This window comes from Aethalodelphis obliquidens, unplaced genomic scaffold, assembly GCF_003676395.1.
Source record: "Aethalodelphis obliquidens isolate GAN/ISIS:26980383/991018 unplaced genomic scaffold, ASM367639v1 scaffold40, whole genome shotgun sequence".
Lineage (NCBI taxonomy): Eukaryota > Metazoa > Chordata > Mammalia > Artiodactyla > Delphinidae > Aethalodelphis > Aethalodelphis obliquidens.
The window spans coordinates 15,629,165-15,653,871 of NW_020837984.1; the positions used below are offsets into that span (position 1 = coordinate 15,629,165).

The 24,707-nt window shown below is 46.7% G+C and overlaps 2 protein-coding genes across 4 annotated transcripts in view; one reads left to right on the forward strand and one right to left on the reverse strand.

Moving 5' to 3' along the window:
- The first annotated feature begins 369 nt into the window (after window positions 1-369).
- Window positions 370-9,594, forward strand: NAGK (N-acetylglucosamine kinase). 2 transcript variants are annotated; one of them, XM_027131950.1, is made up of 10 exons: window positions 370-777; window positions 2,550-2,634; window positions 2,790-2,888; window positions 3,714-3,855; window positions 4,668-4,778; window positions 5,481-5,593; window positions 6,868-6,955; window positions 7,944-8,041; window positions 8,545-8,623; window positions 9,264-9,594. In XM_027131950.1, the coding sequence occupies exons 1-10, from the start codon at window positions 749-751 to the stop codon at window positions 9,452-9,454; spliced, it is 1,035 nt and encodes a 344-aa protein (XP_026987751.1). In that variant the 5' UTR covers window positions 370-748; the 3' UTR covers window positions 9,455-9,594. The 2 variants fall into 2 exon arrangements, with proteins under 2 accessions (XP_026987751.1, XP_026987752.1); XM_027131951.1 differs by lacking the exon at window positions 2,550-2,634 and having other exon boundaries at window positions 371-777.
- A 5,074-nt stretch (window positions 9,595-14,668) lies between these two features.
- The window catches only part of PAIP2B (poly(A) binding protein interacting protein 2B), a 42,783-nt gene continuing 32,744 nt past the window's right edge, over window positions 14,669-24,707 (reverse strand). For both annotated transcript variants that reach the window (XM_027131953.1, XM_027131954.1), the window contains exons 2-4: window positions 22,638-22,786; window positions 19,170-19,346; window positions 14,669-18,192 (exon numbers count right to left, since the gene is read on the reverse strand). In XM_027131953.1, the coding sequence (XP_026987754.1) occupies window positions 18,136-18,192; window positions 19,170-19,346; window positions 22,638-22,775 (372 nt within the window). In that variant the 5' untranslated portion in view covers window positions 22,776-22,786 and the 3' untranslated portion in view covers window positions 14,669-18,135. The remainder of the gene's footprint in view (window positions 18,193-19,169; window positions 19,347-22,637; window positions 22,787-24,707) is intronic.

Here is a 24,707-nt window from a genome sequence, read left to right on the forward strand (position 1 = left end):
CAGCCCCCAAATACCCTCTACAAAGAACCCAACTTTCTTTGGAAAGTAGTGAAAGCTGAACTCTTTCATCTCTAGGCTTACAAGGACAGCCTGGGGAGCTTTCTCCTTTCCCAGCCTGCTTCTGGTTACTCCTGGTTACACATATTCACACAAGTCCAGTGTAAAGTCTTAGTGGGTGCTCGTGTGCCCACGGTGTGACTCTGCCATCGCCAGGCAGGTGTTGGGTTGAACAGTGCACTTTTTTAGGACTCCCAGTGGTCCCCTGGCTTCGTGCAGCTCCCCGATCCCACAACCCAGTGGGGGTCTGGCCAGGTGTACCTCACTGTCCTGTTTCACCCAGTCTACGTGGCTCCCACGCATTGCGCACGCGCGAGGCGGAGCTGCCAGCAACTTCCGGGCACTGAGGGGAGAGCAGGGCAACGGGTCTAGGGGATCCGGCCCAAACACCCCTTCCTGGCTCCTCCGCTTGGGATCCCGTATCCATCTCCAGAAGCAGGGCTCAGGAGGCGGGGAGGCGATCTGCAGGAGCCGCTGAGGACCGCACTCACCCAGCCCGGTGCCATAGCCAGACCAGCAGCCCTGAGGCTTGGGGCGGGCCACGGTGCCACGCCCCGCGCACGCGCACTGGGAGTCGGCTGGACCGCACGGACGTTCACGTGACGCGGGGCGGTGCCCAGCGGGCTGGAGGTCCGGGATCGCCGACAGGAGGAAAGCAAACGGCGGGATCCGCGGTGGCGGTAGCAGCAGCATGGCCGCGCTCTATGGGGGTGTAGAGGGGTGAGTGCGGTCCGGAGGAGGGAGTCCGGAAGGGGCGGCCTGGGCCGCTCTCTAGCCCGAGGGCGGGGCGGAAGGCCGTGGCCAGGTCGGCAGGCTGGTGACCTCCCACCTCAGTCAGGGTCCGGCCACTTTGGGCTTTTGGGCTGCGGGGTCTTGTGGAGGAGGAGTGTGTGCCCGCGCGACGGTGCCCTTGCGCGCGCGCTCGTGTGCTTTGTAGGCACTGTGTGCCACAGCCACACCCCGGGGCAGGTCCTTTGTGTTTAGCGGCGGAACCACAGCCCTTTCTCCCAGGAAAGACCCACTCCACAGTGCTCCGTTGGAGAAGCTTCTTTTTTCCATTCCCGCTCCGGAGAGAGTTTTGCAGAACAGGTGTCGGGTGTGAAGTTGCTGGACTGGGGGTCGGGAGCGGGGGTGTGGTGGAATCCCGGACAGCGATCTTTGCCGGAAAGTATCTGGGACCTAAAGCTGGGGGAGGCTGAAACCCCTCCATTCTTGGTACTCCAGGCTACTCACTCTAGATCCAACCCTCTGTTATTCTTGCTTATTTCCTGTTCGGAAGCTTGTCTGCAGGACTTTTTGTAATAGCTGTTCCCCTCGGTGTGACTATGGGCAAGAGTTTTGCCCTGTCTGGGCTTCAGTTACCACGTGTGTGAAGTGATAAGAGGGATGAACCGAATGATCGCTAAGTCCCCTGCATGTGGGTGTGGGTCCCCTGGGTGTGTCAAATCAGGGCACAGTAGAGGGTCTGAGCCAGGGCACTTACTTATGAATCTGACATTGCATTACTTCAGTGGCAGTCACATTTCACTGCTGACTCATGGACCCCAAAGCCTTTTTTTTCACATGCATTGTTATGATTGATCTCCCCTGCCCTGTATGTATTGCACTGTTTTTTTAAAAAAAAACTACAGAAATTTGCGTTCATCCCTGTTATATTCATGTGTAACATATGACCCATTTTTCCAGTTTGTCAAGAGGTTCTTTGGGACGATAATCTGCCGCCTCATGCATTAACTACCCCTTGAAACTTCTTGTCATCTTTGAGTTTGATCAGCAGGTCTTCAGTGTCCTTTTGTGATATTCCTAAAAGTACTGATCAGTAAAGAAACACACATCGCACCACCACAGACCTCCCTCCAAACTACCATTTCTCCCAGTAATGAGCATTTGACCCTTTAGTTGCTTAAGCAGGTATTAACTCTTCCTGTCATCTGGCCAGCATTTCTCACAAGGGTGTCTTGAAAATCTTGGCAGCTGGAGCTGCTAAAAGCAGCCTTTAGCTATTGTGAGAGAAGCAGAGAGACGTGCCATTCTTTTTAGTCACGTTTACTGAGTGTTACCTGTGCCTGGAATGAGGGTAAATAAATGATCCAGAGCTTGACCCAGTGGAACTTGTAGTCTAGTGAGAGGCAGACAGGAAAACAGCTTAACGCACTTCTAATACAGAGGAGTCCGTGGGGGCACTGACATGGCTGAACTAATGGAGCTGTAGTGGTGGGCCACACATCGGAGGTTTCAAGGACGAGGTGCTATATGAGTAGGGTCTTGCAGGATCAGTAGGATACCCCCAAGGGAAGCTGAGCGGGAACTATGTTTTGGAAGTCCAAGAGCCCAGCAAACACCCAGCCACAGAGGAGGGTTTGGGAATGGTGATTGGGCTTGCAGAAGCTGTCCCCCTCACTCTGGGCTCTGCCTGTGACAAGGACTGCACAAGTTTAGCTGTATCTGCAGGTTTTTCTGAGCAAGACTGAGTGCCCCCTTGTGTTCTGTAGGGGAGGCACACGATCCAAGGTCCTTTTACTCTCAGAGGATGGGCAGGTCCTGGCAGAAGCGGATGGACTCAGCACAAACCACTGGGTAAAGGCCACACTGAGGGGACCAGTGGGCTTGACTGTGGTTTTATTCTCTGTAACTCCTGTTAAGGTGGGGGCTGGGGGCTCACTTGGCAGCCTGTAGGGGCGACAGAGGTCATGCGGGCCTTTGTAACTCCTCCTTCCCTTGACTGGGGCCAGCTGATCGGGACAGACAAGTGCGTGGAGAGGATCAACGAGATGGTGAACAGGGCCAAACGGAAAGCAGGGGTGGATCCTCTTGTTCCTCTACGAAGCCTGGTGAGTCTGGGTAGAGTTTGGGAATTAGGTCACAGCAACACTGAGACAGCGAGTTTGAACTAGATGAGTCTGATGACTGCAAAGGGAAAGGCCTTGAGGGCTTAGTCTCTGGTCTAGAAACTCACCTGATCACATCCACTCTTGTGGCTGCGTTGTCACCTACAAGCCACAAGGATTGGAAGGGCACAGGGCTTTGGAGAGCCATGAGACCTCGGTTTGAATCCCAGCTTTGTCACTCAGCATCTGTGCTGTGTGACCCTAAGCAGGTTACTTACCTGCTCGAAGCCTCAGTTTCCTCGTTTGGAAAATACGGGAAACAGTAGCTACCTCAGAGTTGCTGGGATGGTGAAATGGCATGATACATCCCAAAGTGGTTTGCACAGAGCCTGACCCATAAGGTCTGATTAAATGTTACCTGTTATTCCTGGCTCAGCTTTCTCCCGAGTTGCCGTAGCTCCGGCTACTTCCTGGACGTATCCTCAGGGAGATGTCCTGCAGGCACAGCCAAACCCCACGCACTCTGAACCAAGCTTACCTCTCCTCGACTTGCTCCTCTGCCTGATTTTTTCTGTTAAGGGCACTGTTGTCCTCCCCAGCTCCTGACCTGGCATTGTTGAATCCTTCGTCTTGGCAGGGCTCAGTCCAGGTTCTTCTTGCAGCCGCAGCCTTCGATGAGGCACTGTGTGTGGCAGAGGGAGGACTGGGGCTGCATGAACAGGGTATGCCCAGCGGTAGCAAGCAGGGAGCAGATGTAGGAGGGGAGGGGGTCAAGAAAGGAGCTGGGTCTGGGGCGCTGCTTGCTCGTTCACCTCCCGCGTGGCCTAGGGCCTATCCCTGAGCGGTGGGGATCAGGAGGACGCGGTGAGGATCCTGATGGAGGAGCTGAGGGACCGATTTCCCTACCTGAGTGAAAGCTACTTAATCACCACTGACGCCGCCGGCTCCATCGCCACAGCTACGCCGGATGGTGAGGAGGTGGAGGGCGGGGTGAGGTTGAGAACCGGTTTTCCTGGGGAAGCCCCTTAGATTTAGCTGGCAGAGTTGACTAGTAAATACCTGGGAGGCAGCCTTCATCACAGCCCCTGCTCCCTTCATTAGCTGAGGTTTGCCAGAGCAGGCACTGGACAGAAGGAGGGAGGGCAGGAAGGGTGTCTTGATGGGAAGCAAGAAAGGAGTCCAACGTGAGACTCCGTTGCAGAGGAGGGAGCCCCTGGGCAGTGCAGCGACGAAGCAGGCTGGAGAAAGCAACAAGTGCTGGAAAGACAATGGGAGGAACTCTGTGACGGGAGTATAAAAAGTGATGGTATCGTGAGATTGGTATTTGAATCTCAGTTCCTGTTTTGCCAGCTATACCAGCTTGGAGAAGTTATGGAACGCTCTGAGTTTCAATTTCCTTATCTATAAAATGGGGGTAATTGTATTCATAAGGTGGTTTAGGGTACTGAATGAGTATCACTGTGTGAATAGGGTCTGACACAATCCCTGGCACATGGTAGGGACTCAGTAAAGCAGGTAGTCACTTGAAGGCTGGCTGGGCAAGGAGACCCAGACTCGTGTGCCTCTCTGTTCCCTAGAGAAGGGCACTATGTGATTGGAGTTTCTCTGAGACCCAGGCCCTCCACCTTCAGGCAGGAAACTAGCTGGGCTCGGTTTTCTCTACAAAACTGGGTGGTGATCCCTTTGCTTGGGGCTGGTTTCTGTCCTTTCTTTCCCCAGTCAGAAGCTGTGTGCTCTGTGCAGGGCCTCGGCCACACTGAGCCTCCTGTGCCCTTTCCCCAGGTGGGATCGTGCTCATCTCTGGGACAGGTTCCAACTGCAGGCTCATCAACCCCGATGGCTCTGAGAGCGGCTGCGGTGGCTGGGGCCACATGATGGGAGATGAGGGCTCAGGTGAGCTCACGCCGACTGGGCCTGGCTCAGGGTCCTGGACCGTTCACTTCCTGCAGCTCCCCATCTTCCTCTTCCCTCCCCTCAGCCTGCTGACCCCCTGGGGCTCTCTGGGGAGAGCGCCTGAATCTGAGTCCAAGATAATGACTAAGAGATCTAGAGATGCAAATGCTGGACTACTGGCTGGCCGTGCTCTTCAGCAGTGATTTGCACCCAGGACTCAGATTCATGCCTCAGCATAATAGCCATTGCCTACCTGTGTTGACTTTTGGAGTCCTTAGGAGGGAATTGACACTGTGAAGGTTAAGGCCATAGATGTCAGGAAATGCTGTACCAGTCTGCTAGTGGGACGGGGGTCTAGAAGCTCCTCCCACCATCACCTCTTCATAGGTAGCAGGTGGACATTTTCATAAGGGCCCTTAGGGTCCAGCTCCTGGCAGTGACTCTCGTGGTTTGGGTGGCAGCTGACTGACCTGGTCTTTACGTGGGGATGGGAGCTGATGTGACGCAGCTTCGCCTGTTCAGTCTTCCCCCTCCAGCTTTCCCTTACGTGGGTCAGTCAGATACGGTTTAATTAGAGGACCCCAGGCTGGGAATTGGGGCACCTGATTCTCTGTAATACTCAACCCTGTCTAGGTGTGAGTTTCCTTCCCTGTGACCTCGGGGAGATTGCCCCATCTTCTTAGCCCTTTCTGCTCTCTGCAGCCTACTGGATTGCACACCAGGCAGTGAAAATAGTGTTTGACTCCATCGACAACCTAGAGGCGGCTCCTCATGACATTGGCTATGTCAAACAGGCCATGTTCAACTATTTCCAGGTACTCCCCCTGCCCCTGGTAAACATGCATACCTGGGATAGGGCAGCGGGAGACCGAGCAGGAGTGAATTCAGGAGAGGGACTGGGTGGGCCCGGGGAAGTCGGGGGGAATTGTTTGTCAGAGCTGGAGGATGGAGAAGTCGTCTGTGAGGACCGGATTCAGAATGAGGGGGGCATGCATTCCCCGCATGAGGAGAGGGTAGGCTGCGGACAGGCTGGACTTCATCCTTGGGCAGCTGGACTCTGCGGCGAGTTGAAGGCAGAGGCCATTTAGGCTGAAGTGAGAGGTGCAGGGTGAGATCAGGAGACAGTGCACACAGACACAGGGACAGCAGGTGAAGTCTGAACAGGTATGTTGGCCAGTGAGCTGCCTCTGGCTGTATGGGGCAGGGAGGAGAGCCTGTTAAAGAGGGGCAGGGAGAGTTCTTGGGAGGGTACAGCTTCCCACCCAGGGAGGGCATCAGGGATTGACTGCCCTCCTTGTCTGGGCTGTGCTCATTTGTAGTGGGTTAGGAAACAGCAGCCTTTAGCTGCACCAGAGGTGGAGGCTGAGAGAGGAGAAGGCAAGTAAGTTTATTTGAGAGACATCTCTCTGGCTGAGGGCCACTTAGGCGAGCTGACTCAGCAGATTGGTTCTGAACACCACTAATATGTCTACTACTCCCTCTCTTATTGTTTAGTCATTAAGACATTAGAAAGATTAAATGACAATGTATGTATGACATGCTTAATACGTTGCCACAGATGCTCAAATTTTAGCCCCCCAGCCCCTCTTCCATTTTAGTAACGTATTCTAGGGAATCTGGTTCTTGGAACCTTCAGAGGCGTTACAGGTGTGTAAGGTAGTTGAGGTAGAAGATGGACTTTATGTGGTGAAATAAGTGTGGGAGAAACAAATCAATTTTGACTTCTCAGAGCCTTTGATCTGCATTGTGACTCTTAAGGGAGAGGTGCAATGAGCAGTAGTGGTTAGGTTCCTTCGACCAAAGAAATCTTTTCAAGAGCACCTCAAGGAACTGCAGAAGACTCTTTGGTGAGCGCAGGTCTCTGCTCTGTTGCGTCCAGGCTAACCTCTAAAGAGCAGTAGAGCCATGCTGGGGAAAACAAATAACTTTTCTCAAATGAGAAATCTCAAATCCTTGTACTCTAGAGCTTAAACAAATATTATTCCAGCTTTTCAAACAGTAGAGACATCAGGAAGGCCAACTGGGTGGGCAGACTGGGAATTTTCCTTTGCTTCTGATGACTATCTTGTGCCTTTTCTCTGTCTCTCAGGTGCCAGATCGGCTAGGAATCCTCACCCACCTGTATAGGGACTTTGATAAATGCAGGTTTGCTGGGTTTTGCCGGAAAGTTGCAGAAGGTACTGGAGATGGGGTAGGGTTTTATCTGACTTTGTTCTGCAAAAACCTCCCTAATTGGAGGGTGGAGCAGGGTTCAGATGGGGATTGGAAGCCAATTTCCCTTTGACCAAGTGCCGTCAGTTTTCTGCCACCGTGGGCCTTGGTACTGGTGAGCATTGAGGTGGAGACAGAAGGACACGCAGGTTGTACTGCCAGTCGTTTTATATTACCTGTTTCTCTTCGTGACAGCTGTCACGGCTTGTGCAGGCTGTATGTCTATTTCTGAGAAATTTATGAAGCAGTTATCCTTTGGGCAGATCTATAACTTTCTTTTTTAACGAGTGATACCCAGAGGCCTAGGGAATCACGGAGCGGTTAGGCGTATTTGGTTGGGTATCAGGAGGAGCTGAACCATAGGGCTTGTTTGCACGTTGCTCTTGCCCCAGTGTGTGGTCCATGCTCCCTTAATTTGGATTCCTGAAGCCTCAGGGCATTGTAGGGCCCTCTTAGCTCCTGCTGGTCTGAGGCCCTTTCAGAGCAGAGCTAGGAAGGGGCTGGGCTGACTAACAGCAGACTGTTGGAGGCGGGTGGGCAGCCCCGAGAGGAGTACCAGCCAGCTGTTCAAGTAGGGTCCTGGGTCCCCAGAGCAGAGAGACCTTCGGGGACAGACTGAATAACTCAGTGTAAGTTGGAGTACAGACCAGGTGCCAGTGTTTTCCCCAGTGGGGCTGCCCTTCTTGAGTGCCTGGAGTGAGCCACCTCTGTCCAGGACACCCTTCCTAGGGTGAAAGTAGCTGGTGGGGGCCGGTGGGTAAGGACGAGAGGCAGCTCTGGAGGCTGGCTTACCCACACGCCGTGAGGTGAGCATCTGTTCCTGATTGAGACCTCTGCTAGCCATCGTACTCGCACTGCACTGTTGCTGCCCTGAGACAGAGAGAGAAAGAGAGTCACTGAGGACCGGAGCCTCCCTGGGTATTCACCCACTCCATTCCTTCCTCCCTACCCCAGGTGCTCAGCAGGGAGATCCCCTTTCCCGTTACATCTTCAGGAAGGCTGGGGAGATGCTGGGCAGACACGTTGTGGCAGTGTTGCCTGAGATTGACCCGGTGAGTTGAAGGGGGGAAATGGAGGCTGGGGAGCTGCTGGGCCAGACTCGGCCCTTTCCCATTAGAATGAGACTGTCCCACCAAACTGTGTAAACTGGATACGATTTTAAAGGAACTTAGGGTATGAGAAAAATTCTGCAGGAAGTCTATAACACAAAGAAGTTCTTTGGGTCAGTGCCCTCCCTCGTCCGTGTTTATATATAGCAGATTGGCTTACTGTGGTGTATGTGCTGTCCCCCTTCTTTCAGTCCTGCTTCTGTCCATTTCCCTCCCTTCTCTTTTCTTCCTCTGTGTTGCTGCTTAACTCTTTTTTCCCTTCCGTCCTCTACCTTGCCTTTATGAATCTCTCTATTTTTCTCCCTTTTTTTTTCTTTTGAGTCCACCTTCTGGTTCTCAGCTAGAGGGAGAGCGACTGAGATCGGTTGGGCTAGTTTTAAGAAACGTCCCCCTCTGGCACTGGGGAGGCTTGGTTGCCCCCAGTATCCATTTCTGCTCTCCTCCAGGTCTTGTTCCAAGGGGAGATTGGCCTCCCCATCCTGTGTGTGGGCTCTGTGTGGAAGAGCTGGGAGCTGCTGAAGGAAGGTGAGTATAGGGTGGGGGGCAGGTTGAGACAGGCAAGGGCAAGAGATGGGGCTGGAAAGGGGGTGGTCTGGGGAGGACTTGGGACCTGGGCCCTGAGGCCTGGACAGGCCACGGATGTCTCAGACCAAGACCCTCATCCTTCACTCTTCCAGGGAGCCCTTTTACAATGTCCCATCCAGCTTCCTTGAACTCTTAGAAAGACATTCTCTTCCAGAGGATTTATTAAATAGGCACCACCTTTTAAAAATTAAAGACAAATCTGACTTGAAATTGGAGCTTCTGACCAGCATGTGGTGACATCCCAGTCACCATAAGCCTAGCTAGAAGGAAAGAAATGTGCCTTTTGCAACCTTGCAGCTTGTTTCAGGTGGCTGTGTGGTTTCCATTAGATACTCTGAAGTAGCTCCAGGATCCCTGATGCTACCTAGGAACCCCTGGGAGGCATCGGGGCCTGGGGGCCTCGGGCTCCAGTGCCCCACAGCCGTTGCTGGACTCACGCACCCTGGTGCAGCCATCTGTTAGGGATTTGGCATGTGGGACCTCCACAGGATGCCTCAGGGCCTGGGCCTCTTCTTTCCCTCCCTCTGTCCCCACCTTCTCCCTGGTCTCTCATCTGCATCCTCTACGTTCTTTCCTCCAGGTTTCCTTTTGGCGCTGACCCAGGGCAGAGAGATCCAGGCTCAGAACTCCTTCTCCAGCTTCACCCTGTTGAAGCTACGGCACTCCTCTGCCCTGGGCGGGGCCAGCCTAGGGGCTAGGCACATCGGGCACCTCCTCCCCATGGACTACAGCGTCAACGCCATTGCCTTCTACTCCTACACCTTCTCCTAGGGGGCTGGCCCTGGTTCCACCCCCTCCAAGCCCGGTGGACATTGGGTGCTGGAAGGCAGGAGGCTTTTTCTCCTTTTCCTTTTCTTTTTTTTGAAAAAGAAACATACAGAAGAAAATAAACGCACTTTACCCACTCCCCAGTTGGATTGTGTTATCAAGCACGTTTGCTGTGTACATCCTCAGCTCACCTGCCAGCAGGTATCCCAGAGGGCTCAGAGATGGTTTTAGCCCAGGGGTTAAAGCCCCACCCCCAGATGCTTGACCTGTGGTCTGCAATCTGCTCGCCACACGGTTAGGCAGGTAACCTGTGTGCTGCCCCTGCCCACCACGTTAGATACTTATGCCGTGTGGCTGCCAGTTAACCTGTGATCTCAGTTTTCTCCAGTCAAAGGCAAGGGTCAAGATTGCTGCCTATTTTTAGTGGAACTAAGTGTTGTCCATGGAGAACATCACCAGCAATAACCTTAGCTATATCACACCCTCTCTTGATAGTCCCAGTAGGATTTAGGGGACAGGGTACAATTCTAATCTGGGAGAATTTTTACCTCACTGGATTTGGTACTTACAGGTGAACAGCACATTTTGCAGTTTTTCTGCATGAATGAGCTCTTAAGAAGTTGTGCGGATGGCTGATATCCAAGAAGGCCAACTAGGCACAACTAGGCAGCCTACGTGTTCCTGGTGACTGCTGGCCTGGCTCTGGTTACAGGATGACACTGTTGTGTGGCAGCGGGAATGATGAACATCAGTGAGGAGCAGACATGATTTCCTGTCCTCTGGATACTGCAGGTTGATTGGTCAAGACAAGCCCAGAGCTTCCTGTTCTGCCCGTGTTGCTTGGCGAAGACTGAAGCCAGAGTCTCGATCCACAGTGGCTGCCTCTCCAGGTGTCTGGAGTGTAAGCTGTTAGAGGCATGGGTCATGTCCTAAACGTCAGTTCTCAAACTGCTGTGCATCAGTTATTCACGAGCTTGTTTTAAACTCAGGTTTCTATTTTTTCCCCCTTCCATAAGGTGTCTGATTCATTAGGTCAAGGATGAGATGAGATGGGGAATTTTCATTTCTACCAAATACCTTGGGTAATTTCTGCTGCAGAGGTCCGGGATCTGCACTTGAGGGAGCTCTACCCAATAATTTTGGAGCTCTGATTAGGCTCTCAACGGGGTCGTGAATACTTGTTTCCCAAGTCAGATGACATTTATTTCACTGTCTAGAACACAACGGTAGCGGCTCTTGTCCCATCAGCTCTAGCTCAACACAACAATAACTCAAGACAAGTCCCTTCTGAAGGGACAGCCAGCCCTCTTCACATCTAGGTATGGCCCAGACCACTGGGGTCAGCTCTCAGCAAGTCACCAGTACATCATCAGCTAAAAAGCTTGCAAGGAGTCAGGGACACAGCAGAGTGCCTTTGCTCCATCTCAGTCCTAATAACGCTTACTGATGAGTGGTGAACTTTGGAGAAGTCTTTTCACATGATCTCAGGACCAGGATCAAGCAGTGTTTCGGATTTATAATCTAAAACTATTGGTGAAGAGTTTAAAAAGAGATATTTATGTTCTTCAGGGTACAGCCATCACTTCCTTACCATTGTCCAGGCTCTACTATTCCAGATGGACAGTGGAGGGCTTAGAGCACAGCTTGACTGACTTTCTAGTGCCAGCTCATAAGTATTCACTAAATATTAGTTGAAAAAATGAAGGCAATGTTAAACTGCACAAGGTCACTTTGTGTTCCTTTTTCCATTGGTCAAAGGAGATGTGATGGGGTAGCTTATTCTCCAGTTAGGCTCTGTTACACAGAGGTTGCAGTGCAGGTCATAAGTGATTTTTGATGAGATTCTCCCCCTTTAATTTTAAACTTATAATCTCCTTCACTAATAAGATACCAGGAGCAATTAATGGGATTCCGCAGTGCCAAGGCATTGAATATGTATGTATTCATCTCATCTGAGCTTATAACAGCCAAACAAGAGAGCTGGGAACAAGAAATGGACTTGAAGAGGCCGGCACTGCCTTAATCTACCTGTGTGATGTCGTGGACAGCATGGCCTCATCTGCGCCATCCATTCAGCAAATGTTCACTGAATGTCTTCTAGCTGTGATGAGTGCTCTAAGGATTTTTAATATAAGGATTAAAAATGAGTATACCGTTACACCTTATACCAACAGAAAGTTGGTAAAAATTTATGGACTATACTGCTTACAATATCTGCACTTCTCTTTAATGTACTTAGTTTAATGAAAATTTTAAGTGAATGAATACACCATTCACGTCTGTAAGGCTGTGAATAGTTAGGCCCTGTATAGACATAACTATCTCAAAAAGCTGTAAATAGGCAAGTCAGCTCAGATTTTTTTAAACCTGATTGTAGGAAGGAGGCAAATAAAAGCACTCAAAACAAAACCCATTGGCTGTGGTCTGGTCCCATGATCTTTTTACTATAAAGCCCCTCGGAGAATCATTGGGAGATTCAAGCTAGGTGTAAACCGAGTAAGAGTTACCAGACTAACCTCCACAAGAGCAAGGGTGATGTCTGCTTGTTAACTCCAGCAGCCCTGGTACCCAGGACAATGCTTGGTACCTAGCAGGTTCTCAAACTTGTTCAGTAGTTGAAAGGCAGATACAGAAGCCCTTTACTTGTTTTCTAGATGAGGCAGTTTTCCCCAGGAACAGGAAAATATCAGCTATCCAATTGACCTTCAAACCCAAGGATTTCCTGTTACCGCCTCTGTTCAAAGCCACACACATTATTGCCACTATCACTACCATGTATTAAGTGCCTATCATATCCCAGGCAGTATTTTGAAATTAAATTTGGTCTAATTTTCACAATAGCCCCCAGGAGGAAGGTGTTACACCTTTACGAATAAACAGGTTCAGGCCAAAGGCACAAAGTGGTGGAGGTGGGATTCACTCAGGTCTGTGACTTCCAACACAATGCTTGTACTACTTTGTAACACCATTTAGAATGGAAAATTGGGCAACTACAACTGTGAGCCATGTTGAGACAAAATCAAACACATGCCATGCATACGCCCCCTTGTAATATGATATAATGACCCAACTGTAGGAAAAAGGGTACCACTGCCAGCAAATGCATTTTATTCTCATTTTAATGAGATTTTCAACAGCTGCCATTTGGTTTGTATAGCAAATTTTTAAAAAAAGTAACTTTTTTTCCATTTTTGATATTTTTATGAAAAGTATTTTCTTCAGTTTTAAAGCCCTGCCCCTCCCCCAAAGTATTAATAACTACCATGTGATGTGTATTTAGAGGAAAAAAAGGAACAAAAACAGCTTTTAAAACACTTGAGAAATAGGGATAAAGGTCCAAAGTCCAGGCCTGGGCCTGCTGGAGGTGGTATGCTGCCCTGGCACGCTCGGCGCTTCACCGTCCACAACAGCAGATGCGTGGGCCGTGCACAGACCCGCTGGGATGTACCGCAAAGTCCACTCCCTTTCTCCTCCTGACCGCCTCTGCTGGCTGGCCTCTTTCCTTCCAAATCGGTCTAACAAAGGCAGCACGATCTTTAACACATGTTCCGCTTTGTAATGGAGACGACGCTATTGAGCAAGTTCAGAGATTCCTCCATTTTGTCGGGGAGGAAAAAATATTCAACACAGTATTGATGGTTTCACTTTCTTGTCCACTCAAACACATGCTCATTAACTTATTAAGCTAATTATCAGATGCTTCAGAAGCCCCATGTGTAGACAGCACATAAGTTTCATGTAAAAAGGAAGTTGAAAAATTATAAAAGTTTCTGCAGCAGATCGGGATCCTCGCGGAGCTTCTGATGACGAAGCTGGTTCTGATGGGCCGTCCCTTTGACATGCGCAGCAGCCCCGCCAGGAGCCCTATGTTCTCAGGATTCCATTTAGACCACAGGAGGTTGAAATCCATGTTTAAAAGACCCCCTGCTGACGAAACATACACCCATCGATGGAATATTATTTAGCAATAAAAAAGGAACAAACTACTAACACAAGTTATGTCATGGGTGAACCTCGAAAATATATGTAAATGAAAAAAGCCAGATACAAGAGACTACATTTTGTGTGATTTCATTGAGATGATGTCCAGAAAAGGCAAATTTATAGCGACAGAAAGATTGGTGATTCCCTAGAGCTAGGAACAGGTATTATCATGTAAATAGGCATGAAGGATCTTATTGAGGGGGATGAAAATGTTCTAAAACTGAGAACTGTATGGCTGTGCCACTGAGGAAAGTTACTAAAATCACTGAATTGTACACTTGAAATGGGTGAATTTTATGTTATGTAAAATATGCCTCAATAAAGTTGTTTAAAAAAAAAAGTCCCTGTCTCGCAAACCACCCGTCAAGCATTAAACATTTCTGAAGGCTCACCATCAACAGTACAGGATTATCAGTTAGTGTTGAGTTACAGAGTGAAAACATTGTACTCTTTTATAGTACATAGCCTAGAATGTTTCTTTACTATTTATAATATTAAAAGGTAGCCAGTAGGAAGGTAGGATTGGGGAAGAAAACTCAGCAGACCTCACAAATGAGACTCCTAGTAACAAAATCTAAAGGGGCTTTTTCTTTTAAAATAAAGATGGTGCATCTGTCCCTTTGTAGATTTCTCTTCTGTCCCCTGGGGGTAGGGTGGTGAATCACTTGGCTAACGCCCCATAGAGATCAGTGTACTCAGCTGTCCTATTTGTATGACCCCCCCTAAAATCTCGACTGGGGACAGCAGTGGGGGGCTGGGCAGTGAGGGCAGAGACCAAGTAACAAGCAGGAAACTTGAGTGTTTCCTTGGGTCAGCCTCCTATTCCCCTGTCCTTTGTCACTAATTGCAGATTCAAGATGGGAGAAATAAAGACAGAAGATTAAAAACAAATGGGGAAAAAAAAACCTTACAAAATTGTGATGAAATTCACAAGGCAGCAGAGCAATGGCTGCAGAAAAGTACTCTGCGTACTACCCAGGGACCAGGAGAACTAATGATCTCTGAGAGGGGAAACGATTCACATGGGTAACCGTGGGCAGAGGTAGGAGGAGACCAAGGTTCCTGATGCTCACCAGATCCCAGTCAACCCTCCTGTTCTCTCCATCAACTTCCCAAACTAACGAGGTCTACATTTATCCCGGAGGAGAGTAGCTAGGAATACACAGTCTTTCCCAAAAGGTGCACGTCTCCAAATCTTGGTCAAATTTGTCAGGTCTCTGCCTGAACCCATACATCAGCATAACCTAACCAAGCAACATTATTAACCCGTGATGCCAGGACCCTTACTGAAGAACACTTGCCCCCTCCCATCTCAGGAGTGTAGATTCCTGGGCTCCTGATGTTTATACATGGGCTTTGCAGCAGCACCAACGCAAGAAGATTCAGTCAAGCTGTTTCCTTTGGCTACTTCTTCACACAACTTTCCCGACATATATTAATTTCTACTCTGAAGTCAGAGTGTTTGACTCACCTCCTTACTTCCCAGCATCTTCAAAATCAAGCCAGAACTTTGACATTATAGCAATCCACAATTTGAAAAATGCTGATTACCTCTAAAAACATTTTAAAGTTATAATTAGCATTGTAACCTTAATTAAAGGGACCCCAGCTGTTTTGACTTTGGAAACTAAAGGTGCTGCAAAGGTCCAGCCTTTTCCTTGCAATCTTTTTGGGTTTGACCTTATGTGATCCCCGAAAGTCAACTGCCGCAGTCAGAAACTGCTCCAAAGACCCAAAGGTGCAGGTGCTCAGGCCTAGGCTGTATCTATCAAGTTTTCTGCTGTTCAAAGGGCAGGAGAAAATAAAAGGTATTTCTTTTGTTTTTTACCCCTTGAAGAGCAGGAGATAAAATCATTTTCATTTTGGAGTTTTAGAGTCCAATAATCACAAAATCAGTCACTAATAAACTAACACTGGGACCAGCCAGAAATGGCAATTGTTGAAAATACATATTCTGTTTCTATACTTAAACTTCTAGTTGCCAATTAAAAAAACTTAGAGTAGTGGCTTAAGTTCAATATCAAAATCATCACTTATAATACCAGCCTCATCCTCAAAAGGTAAAGGTGTCTAGTTTGGCTTGCACCCAGAACCTCTCCTACGAGGAAAAGTCTCAGATAGAGGTTCCCAGCCTTTCCCCAGTGAAGATCCAATAAGACCCACACGCATTTCCTGTTAAGGAGTTGGCAAACTCTGACTATAGCTGGGCCTGTGGTCTGGGTGACAATTGTGCTCCCACCTCACAACATAAAATAGATGGAGAAAAAGGTCACGCTGCAAGAGGAACCGCTGGAAGCACAAACCTACACATTAAGAAGGGGGTCACACTGCTAGCTGCTTCCTGATCTTGAGTCAGCGCACTGTCTGAGTGGGACTGGAATGGCCAGCCCTCAGGTTCCACTGCTTGGCTGGAAGGAAGCTTTCTTAGTCCTGACCAAATATGCCTTGTGCAACCACGCTGACATCCTAGATGAAACCCCACAGCAGATGGGAAAACAAGCCCTTTGAACTACACCTAATACCTTAGCCTATCCTGGTGTCAGAAGGGCAAGCCTGCTTCAGGATGAAGAAACGGCTCGATCTGGATCCCTGTAGGACTTCCCAGACCAGGAGCCACACAAGAATCCATGGTGCTCTTTGTGATGGAGACACCACGGTCTAGACAATGGCTCTTTCTGCAATCCCAACACATTTCCAGCAGCCTTCAGAATTCTGAGCTTGGACAAGTTAATGCAGATTGAAGGAGGAAAAGCGGCCTGGAAGAAAGAGACCTCTATTTCCACACTTCCTAGGTCCTGTCCTTATTAGAGGCAACAATTCCAGCTGAAAGCTGAAGCTGGAATTGAGACATTTCTTTATTCGTAGCCCTGCCTGAAAACGAGTTAAGAGTTCCATTCTCCCGAGGTAGAGACTTTGGGAATTCATGAGCACATCTGACAATACGAGCTCCCTAAACTACTCTCCTATGACATGTGACCTAACAAGGAAGGGCATTTTTCAAATGATGCCATCCTAAAGACTCAAACGAGGAAAAGATGTGGGTTCATATTTTCAATCTGACATAAACCTGTGGCTGTTCAAAAAAGTCAACAAGGGACCTCATAAGAAAAAGGAGAAATTCTTAAATTTTCCAAACCCTAGTCCGTTCCTTCCAACCTCTGTCCCACATCCACATACTGAATTTACACAGACTTTATTTCAAGTTACATGATGTTTTCCTGACAGGCCTATCACACAAGACAGTGGCAGTCATACAGAAGCCACTGTCCTCCTCAGGCCCCTGCAAGTCCTTGCCCGTCCTGGGAGAACAGCCAGGACTGGACATGCTCTCTTGTAGACCTGACTCTCCCACCGACTTCTCTAGCACACAAAGGCAGCTCCTGGGCCAAGTTTAGTTCCTTATGAGTATCAACGACAACAAAAACCCCTGTGACTTGTGGGCAGGAAAGGAACACACCCAGAAAGTCCAACCTAGAAAACTCAAAAACCTGGGTATGGGGGAACAGCAAAATTTTATAACTGCCGCAACTGTCCTGGTGGGTCACACAGTCACAGGGTCAAACAGGACTCGCTCTCCTAGGCTTTTTTGGAGTTCTTCTGCATAATTCTGTAAGGTGGGAAGAAGCATCCAAACTGTGAACTGAGCTTCTTGCTAGTGTCCTGAAAAATACATTGACTTGTGAAAGTGCACAAACCTTTCTAAGGAAAGTAAGGTACCAGGTGGACCAAGTCCTCATGGGGCTGGAAAAAAACTGTCAAAATAAATTTAAGACATAACTAAGAGGATTCAAGGATGACTTCCCCAGGCTGACGCTGATGGCCAGCACCGCATGCCTCTCGTACACCTTTGGTAACATTACCTTTTCTCAAAAACAGAGTAGGGTTGGGGTGGAGGGGAGACAGGGGACTAGACACCATGAGACGAAATGGCAAATCCACTCTAGTGCTCTTTTACCTTGTAAATTTTGAGTCTGATGGTAGCTGTAAACAGAGGCTTAAGAGTAGGCCAACAGTAACTGAACGGCTCAGGTGACAATCACCATCCCAGTCCTCTCCTGCTTTACAACTTTCATGAACCAGATGGCTGATGAAAGTTGCTCCTGTTGGTTTCCAGTACTTTAAGCCTGTGTTTCCTTGAATGGGGTTCAGGCAGGGAGACATGGGCTCAGCAGGCCACTGGTAATCCCAGCTCATCACAGGAAACTCCCAGGGATCACGGAGCTGTGCATTCTGGTTTACAATACCTGCTTCTTCCACTCATCCCTCTTCCCATCCAGCTTAACAGACTGAGTAAGTAGTGCTCCAGGTGTTCACTGCCCTTGGTAAGTATACAGCAGAGCGGGAAGGGCATTCTTAAACACCCAGATTTTCTTGGTCAGCTTATTTTGTTTAAACACATACAGCAGAACATTCCTGATGGGGGGGGGCGGGAATTGCAATTTCCCTAAATCAAAAAGCTAATAATAATAGGAAATTGCTCCAAATGAAAGTCAGTAGAACAAAAGAGAAATACTCAGAGGCTTGTAGAGAAAGACTGAGCACATTAGTGACTCCAATCACAGTGTCGAGTTAAACCACTGTCCCCTTTCCCCGCTGTGCACCCCTTGCCCGTCCCGCCCCCCTCTTCAGCTCCGCCTTTTTGTGCAGCGTCGTCCCCAGATGTGGGGACGTCCAAGTTCTCCTCAAAGCTTTCTGTCAGCTCAGTACTTCACTCCTGGAATAAATTCCTTGGCATCCGGGTTCAGGTTACTTTTGCTCTGAAATAAGAACCAAGAGATAATAAATGCCAAGGCAAGCTGTACTTTAAAACGTATTTTCTCCTTGCTTCCGTTATTACCAGTACCTTCCTCTCAGCCTCAAGGAGAGAAAAAATAGAATTCCTTGCAACTCAAGCTGTTGTTGAGTTGTTTCTTGCTGGGCTGCTCTCAATGTTCTGATGTACTAAGCCCCGCTAACCTCATTTTCTCCTTCCTACTTTAGACTCCTGTTTCCTTCATGATGCTTTCATTTAAATTTCATTTAAATTTGACTCCAAAAATACTTTTTCAATTTATTAGTACCTTAACTTGATGAAAATCAGAGTACTCCATCAAAGTAGTTTGGTTACCACAATCCCTATTTTTTTTTTTTTTTCATCTTTCTGTACTCTCTGGTTATCTACTCTCTTGTGAATATCTAAAACCTCATCAAACTGCAGGGCACAATCATTCAGAAAGTGAGTTGTGTGAGAACAATATCACTTACAGAATTCTGACATTAGGCCAACATGGAATGCAAGGAATTAATTTATCTGGGCTTCTAATTATAAGTGGAAGATGGTCTCTTAAGAGTATATTCCTTCCAAAGTGAACAGGCAATTTTTATAACAGCATCATTCAAAATTATAAATACAGATTTGAGGGATAGCAAAAGAAAAGGACAGCAGCAAATGATAATTTGAAACCAAACCTCTTCCATGTTCAAATTTTTATCCTTATTCCCAGTTCTGCTTTGAAAAGCCCATGGGAGAAAATGAAAGTTGGTGATGCTGCAACCATCACATTTGCACAGTGCTTTAAGAGGTGCAGTGCATCTTCAACGCACCCCCTTATTAATGCCCAGGTGATGAGTGAAGAATCAGCGGCTCAGAGGGCTCCAGGGCTTGCCCAAGGTTGTAGGGCCAAAAAGAGAGTCTGTGACTCTAAATCCTACCTTCTTTTCACTATGTCACATGTGGAACTACATATGCTCTTACCAAAATATCTTCAGAATCATGACCATCACTGACTGACAGTCCATTTAACTGTTGTTGCAACTGTCCCATGGCCTGAGGCAGGTCTCGCGATGGAATAAACCAGTCCTGGTCCTCCTCATCCAGCATCTCCTGGAAGCAGCGGTCCAAGAATTCTTGCTCCTGCAGCTCCTCTTCCACCTAGCAAGCAAAGGGGAAGAGCTCAGACGTACTGTCCCAGTGGGACTCACACCTTCCAGTTTTTTCTCTACCTCTTTCTTTCAGAGGTTGTTACTATGCAGTTAAGAATGATCTTGTGGGGGGGCTTCCCTGGTGGCGCAGTGGTTGAGAGTCCGCCTGCTGATGCAGGGGACACGGGTTCGTGTCCCGGTCCGGGAAGATCCCACATGCTGTGGAGCGGCTGGGCCCGTGAGCCATGGCCGCTGAGCCTGCGCGTCCGGAGCCTGTGCTCCGCAACGGGAGAGGCCACAACAGTGAGAGGCCCACGTACCGCAAAAAAAAAAAAAAAGAATGATCTTGTGGACTTCCCTGGTGGCACAGTGGTTAAGAATCCACCTGCCAATTCAGGTGTCACGGGTTCGAGCCCTGGTCCGGGAAGATCCCACATGCCACGGAGCACCTAAGCCCGTGCGCCACAACTACTAAGTGGGCCACCATTATTGAAGCCCATGTGCCCAGAGCCCGTGCTCTGCAACAAGGGAAGCCACCACAGTGAGAAGCCCGCACACCGCAACGAAGAGTAGCCCCCGCTCACCGCCAACTAGAGAAAGCCCGCGCGCAGCAACGAAGACCCAACGCAGCCAAAAATAAATATTAATTAATTAAAAAAAAGAATGATCTTGTATGAGATCTACTAAGAATTATGATGCTTCTAATGACAGGCTAGAGAAAATATAATTTTTAATTTTTCAACCAAATTCCATCAAAAATAAGGCTGAGGAAATAGTCAAAATAGCAGAAATTCCAGGTATTCACAGATCTTCTAATATGTGATACAGATATTTTCCACTCATATGGCACTTACAGAAAATCATTTTAAAGCTTGAAATTCTTTTCTCAATCTTGTTGAGAAGCGATTCTTCTTAAATTCCCCATCTTTCAGATATGAAAAGGGTACAGGAACTATGTAACTAGACCACTACCTGGATAGTGGAGATTAAATCAAAACCAACCCCCAGCTTCTGGCCCACTTTTCTGGTATTGAGGCCCCTACATGAGAAAAAATACTTTCATAACCTTAGAAAGATATAAAGAACACTTTTTTGCATAGCAATAGAAAATGATGTCATCAATGTAGTATACTTTCAAAACAAGAAGAAATAATATGAGTATTTACACAACTGCATATTTCTTTTTTTAAATTAATTAATTTATATATATATATACATTTTTAAAACATCTTTATTGGGGTATAATTGCTTTACAATGGTGTGTTAGTTTCTGCTTTATAACAAAGTGAATCAGTTATACATATACATATGTTCCCATATCTCTTCCCTCTTGCATCTCCCTCCCTCCCACCCTCCCTAGCCCACCCCTCGAGGTGGTCACAAAGCACTGAGCTGATCTCCCTATGCTATGCGGCTGCTTCCCACTAGCTATCTACCTTACCTTTGGTAGGGTATATATGTCCATCTGTCCATCTCTCTCTCTCTCTCTCTCTCTCTCTCTCTCTCTCTCTCTCTCTCGCTCGCTCGCTTTGTCACAGCTCACCCTTCCCCCTCCCCATATCCTCAAGTCCGTTCTCCAGTAGGTCTGTGTCTTTATTCCTGTCTTACCCCTAGCGTCTTCATGACATTTTTTTTCTTAAATTCCATATATATATATATATTTTATTTTTGGCTGAGTTGGGTTTTCGTTGCTGCGCACGGGCTTTCTCTAGTTGAGGTGAGTGGGGCTACTCTTCATTGTGAAGTGCGGGCTTCTCATTGCGGTGGCTCCTGTTGTGGAGCATGGACTCTAGGTACACGGGCTTCAGTAGTTGTGGCTCACGGGCTCTAGAGCGCAGGTTCAGTAGTTGTGGCAGACAGGCTTAGCTGCTCTGCAGCATGAGGGATCTTCCCAGACCGGGGCTCAAACCTGTGTCCCTTGCAATGGCAGGCGGATTAGTAACCACTGTACCACTAGGAAGTCCCCAACTGCATGTTTCTTAAAGACTGTCTTAATCTAAAGCAATATATAGCTAGGATATTTTACACTTTTTTGCAGACACTGTTAACTCTTAATAAAGAGTATGCTTCACTCTGGAGATTAAGTGTGATTTTAACAGGCTTCCCGCTTCTTGTTTGGCCATGACTTTCCTGCAGGAAGCCTGGTAACAGATTCACAGTTCACTTGAGCCACCACCGGAGGGCCGGTCAAGCAAAAATAGTCACCCAAGCCAGCCAATACAGTTAACCTCATGAATTCAAAGGAAAAGTCACTGGTAGCAAGACTTAAACATACTATTTCAACATTACAATTAGCCACACTTTTCTTTTTTTAAATATCAAGTACTTAAAATAACAACTAGAAAATATTTCCAAGCTACAAGATTTAACATGACTGCTCAAGATGTGCCCTTCCTCTCCCCAAGAGCATAACAACATGCTCCCTGGTATTAAATCTACCCTTATTCACAGGCACAACCCACAAAAATAGTTACCTGGGCCCAGAGGTGTGACAGGAAGCATGGTCTATGTACTATTCACACAGATCATACCACAATGGGCCACATGGGGTGGTAACTCCTGGCTGCCCCCCTAAACTTGTTTCCTTCTCCCCAAAGCACCAGGCTATTCAGTTAAAATCACATTTCCTGTCTCTCATGCTGGATATGGCCATGTAACTATTAATCATGTCATGTCCCCAGAAGGGATGTGAGCATTTTGGCATCACTTGGTTAAAAAGAGATCTTTGCTTTGACATTTGGCTCTCTGCCTTTCCTTGTGGCTTGACTTCCAGTTATCCTGCATCTGATAAAATGCCCTGGGCGTGGCAGAGCAACATCATGGAGGGCACCGTGTAGTTGAAGAGTCACCTGTCTACCTGGAATGCTTACCTTGGGCTGTTAACGCCACAGAGATGTAAGACCATGAATTACTGCTGGATCTTTGTGGAAGCAGTCTAGCCTTCCCCCACCTAATACACTCCCTATCTCAGAATTGCATTCTGCCAGTCTCTGAGTTCCTATGTGTGGCATGCCAAGCTGGCCTGTCTGCACACAGCTGCTGTTTCCCAGAAGTCTACACCAGAACACCACGGTATTTGATCCTCTTTTAATTAGCATGGTAGAAACATTTCAATATCATCCTCCAAAGTATCTTCAATCTGGTCTCAGCAGCTGAAGTTGCTTCTTGGTCAGCCCAGACCAGGCTTCTACATATTTTCAAGTTGTTCTAAAGCCAATGAACCCATTTCTCTTGTAACAGACTGACGGTAAAATACTATAGCTGTTGAATTACACATCTCATTAGCCTTTCACTTCTTTACCTGCCTGTTGAAATCCTCTTCATTCTCCATCCACATGTACTCTGCAAATGGGTTTTCCTTCTCATCATGCCCATTTAACCCTTGGTCCTCTTTGGATTTTATATTGGGTGAAGTATTCGCCACACTGGATCCATTCATTATGATAGAACCTAAACAGGAGCAAAAGAAAGGATAAAATGATCCAAAAAGCAAAAAAAAAGGATAAAAAGGATAAAAGGATCAAGGAAATGAAAAGATTCTTCCAGATGCTTTTGAAGTTCTAAATCAAAGTTTTTAACTATAGATGAATAGAAACTGCTAGTCTATAACTGTTACAAAACTAGCCATATCCTCTTACCAACTATACAGATGTACAACGCTTTAAGAGTTAAAAGAAAAAAACATCTAGGCTCAGTTAGCCTTTCTAGGCAAGTGGGTTGGGAGCCGAGGGTGGGGAGTATTTTTTCAAGCCAAATTTCTGTAGGTTCTAGAATGTAACCAAGATCACACAGCTTCCTTATTAACATTTAACTAGGTAGAGAAAATGCATTCTTAATAAACACTGTAAACAACTGCCCCTTATTCTGATTCTTAAGATGTGTTTTTCTTTAAAACATATTTCAAAAATAATACATGTTAATTGTATTGAAAAGCAAAAAGGAGAAAAGTTAAGGTCACCAGTCGTCTAACCATCCAGAGTTAAAAATGTTTAACAATGTGGTGGATATAAGCTTCCTGACCTCCCCTACGTGTGTACATATACACACAACCATTCTCCAAGGATCCATTCGTACAGTAACAGCATGATGCGCCATCATTTTCTTTTTCTTATTTCTATGTTAATACAGCCACACTGTCGTTTGGTGTATATCCTGTATTTCTGTATTATAAAGGTTGGATGAACTTCTTGTGTTCATTTTTTCTAATGATTTCCTTAGGATAACTCCTAGAAATAGAACTGCTGTATAGGAAAGAAGGTTTGTTTTTTTTAAGGCTCTTGATCTATTGCCATGCTGCCATAAGAATTTAAATTCCCACTGGTATTATGTAAATGCTGTTTCTCTGCACTCATGAGTATTATTATTTTTTAAACTATTGCCAATTTCATACAAGAAAACTCGCAAGTTATTGTTTACATTTCTTTGATTTTTACTGAGGCTAAGTATTTTGAGATAAGCTTACTAGCCATTTATATTTCTTATATTGTAATTTTTCTGCTAAAGTACTTCACCCATTTTTCTCTCAGGGTATATATATCGTTTCCTTAACTTTTGTAAGAATTTTTATTACATTTGTCATAATTTTTATTTCTCATAAACTAATTTATAAATAAAAATTATTTTTCGATTAATTTTTTGGTGGCAGTTTTTACTGGCTTTAATTTTTGTCTGCAGTTTGTGTGAGTGTCTGTCTATGGCTTTTCAAATGCGTACATATTTTAAAAAATTGTTTACTTTGGCTTCCAAATCCATTTTGATGTGTTCACTATCATCTGAAATATGTCTTTTTTCTGTACTTTATTTAAATCTTAACGACTCTTTAAAAACCACTGCAGTCTTTACTCACTCTATACCACCTCCCCTAAGCTCTTGTATGTAATGAGCATGGTGTTAATACTACTTAATTGTTCTGTTTCATATGTTTAATTTTTCTCTTTCCAATTATAAACTCATGAAACACAAGATGTAGGTTTCTGTATTTTGTAACCTACCTCAGCATTAGGAACTCCATATCTACTGTGGATCATGGTGTTTAGGCAACTTTCCCTTTCCAGCCTGTCTCCTTCCAGTCTCAACTCAATCCCCTCCCAACCAACCCTGGGGCATTTTTAAGTTTTAACAAATTATTTCCTCACTCATTTCTATCTTGGCAACACTCATGAAAAAGTCCTTCTCTGCTTCTGGGTACACTAAAAAAAATTACTGCTTACTCCCCTTTAAAATTTTTGCAATTTTCTAACCTGTTATGAACATTAGAAAATCTCATCTTCTTAAAAGACAAAGTAGAATTGTGAAGAGTAATAAGACTAGATGGAAAAACAACTCAGTGATAGCTCAAAAAGAATTTAAGACAGAACCCATTTAATTCACT

Excerpts from the sequence above, each read along its gene's own strand:
- NAGK (XM_027131950.1), top strand. The coding sequence starts at position 749 with ATGGCCGCGCTCTATGGGGGTGTAGAGGG. Across the intron at positions 2,889-3,713 it reads TTGTTCCTCTACGAAGCCTG|GGCCTATCCCTGAGCGGTGG; the intron begins GTGAGTCTGGGT and ends CGCGTGGCCTAG. Across the intron at positions 5,594-6,867 it reads CCATGTTCAACTATTTCCAG|GTGCCAGATCGGCTAGGAAT; the intron begins GTACTCCCCCTG and ends TCTGTCTCTCAG.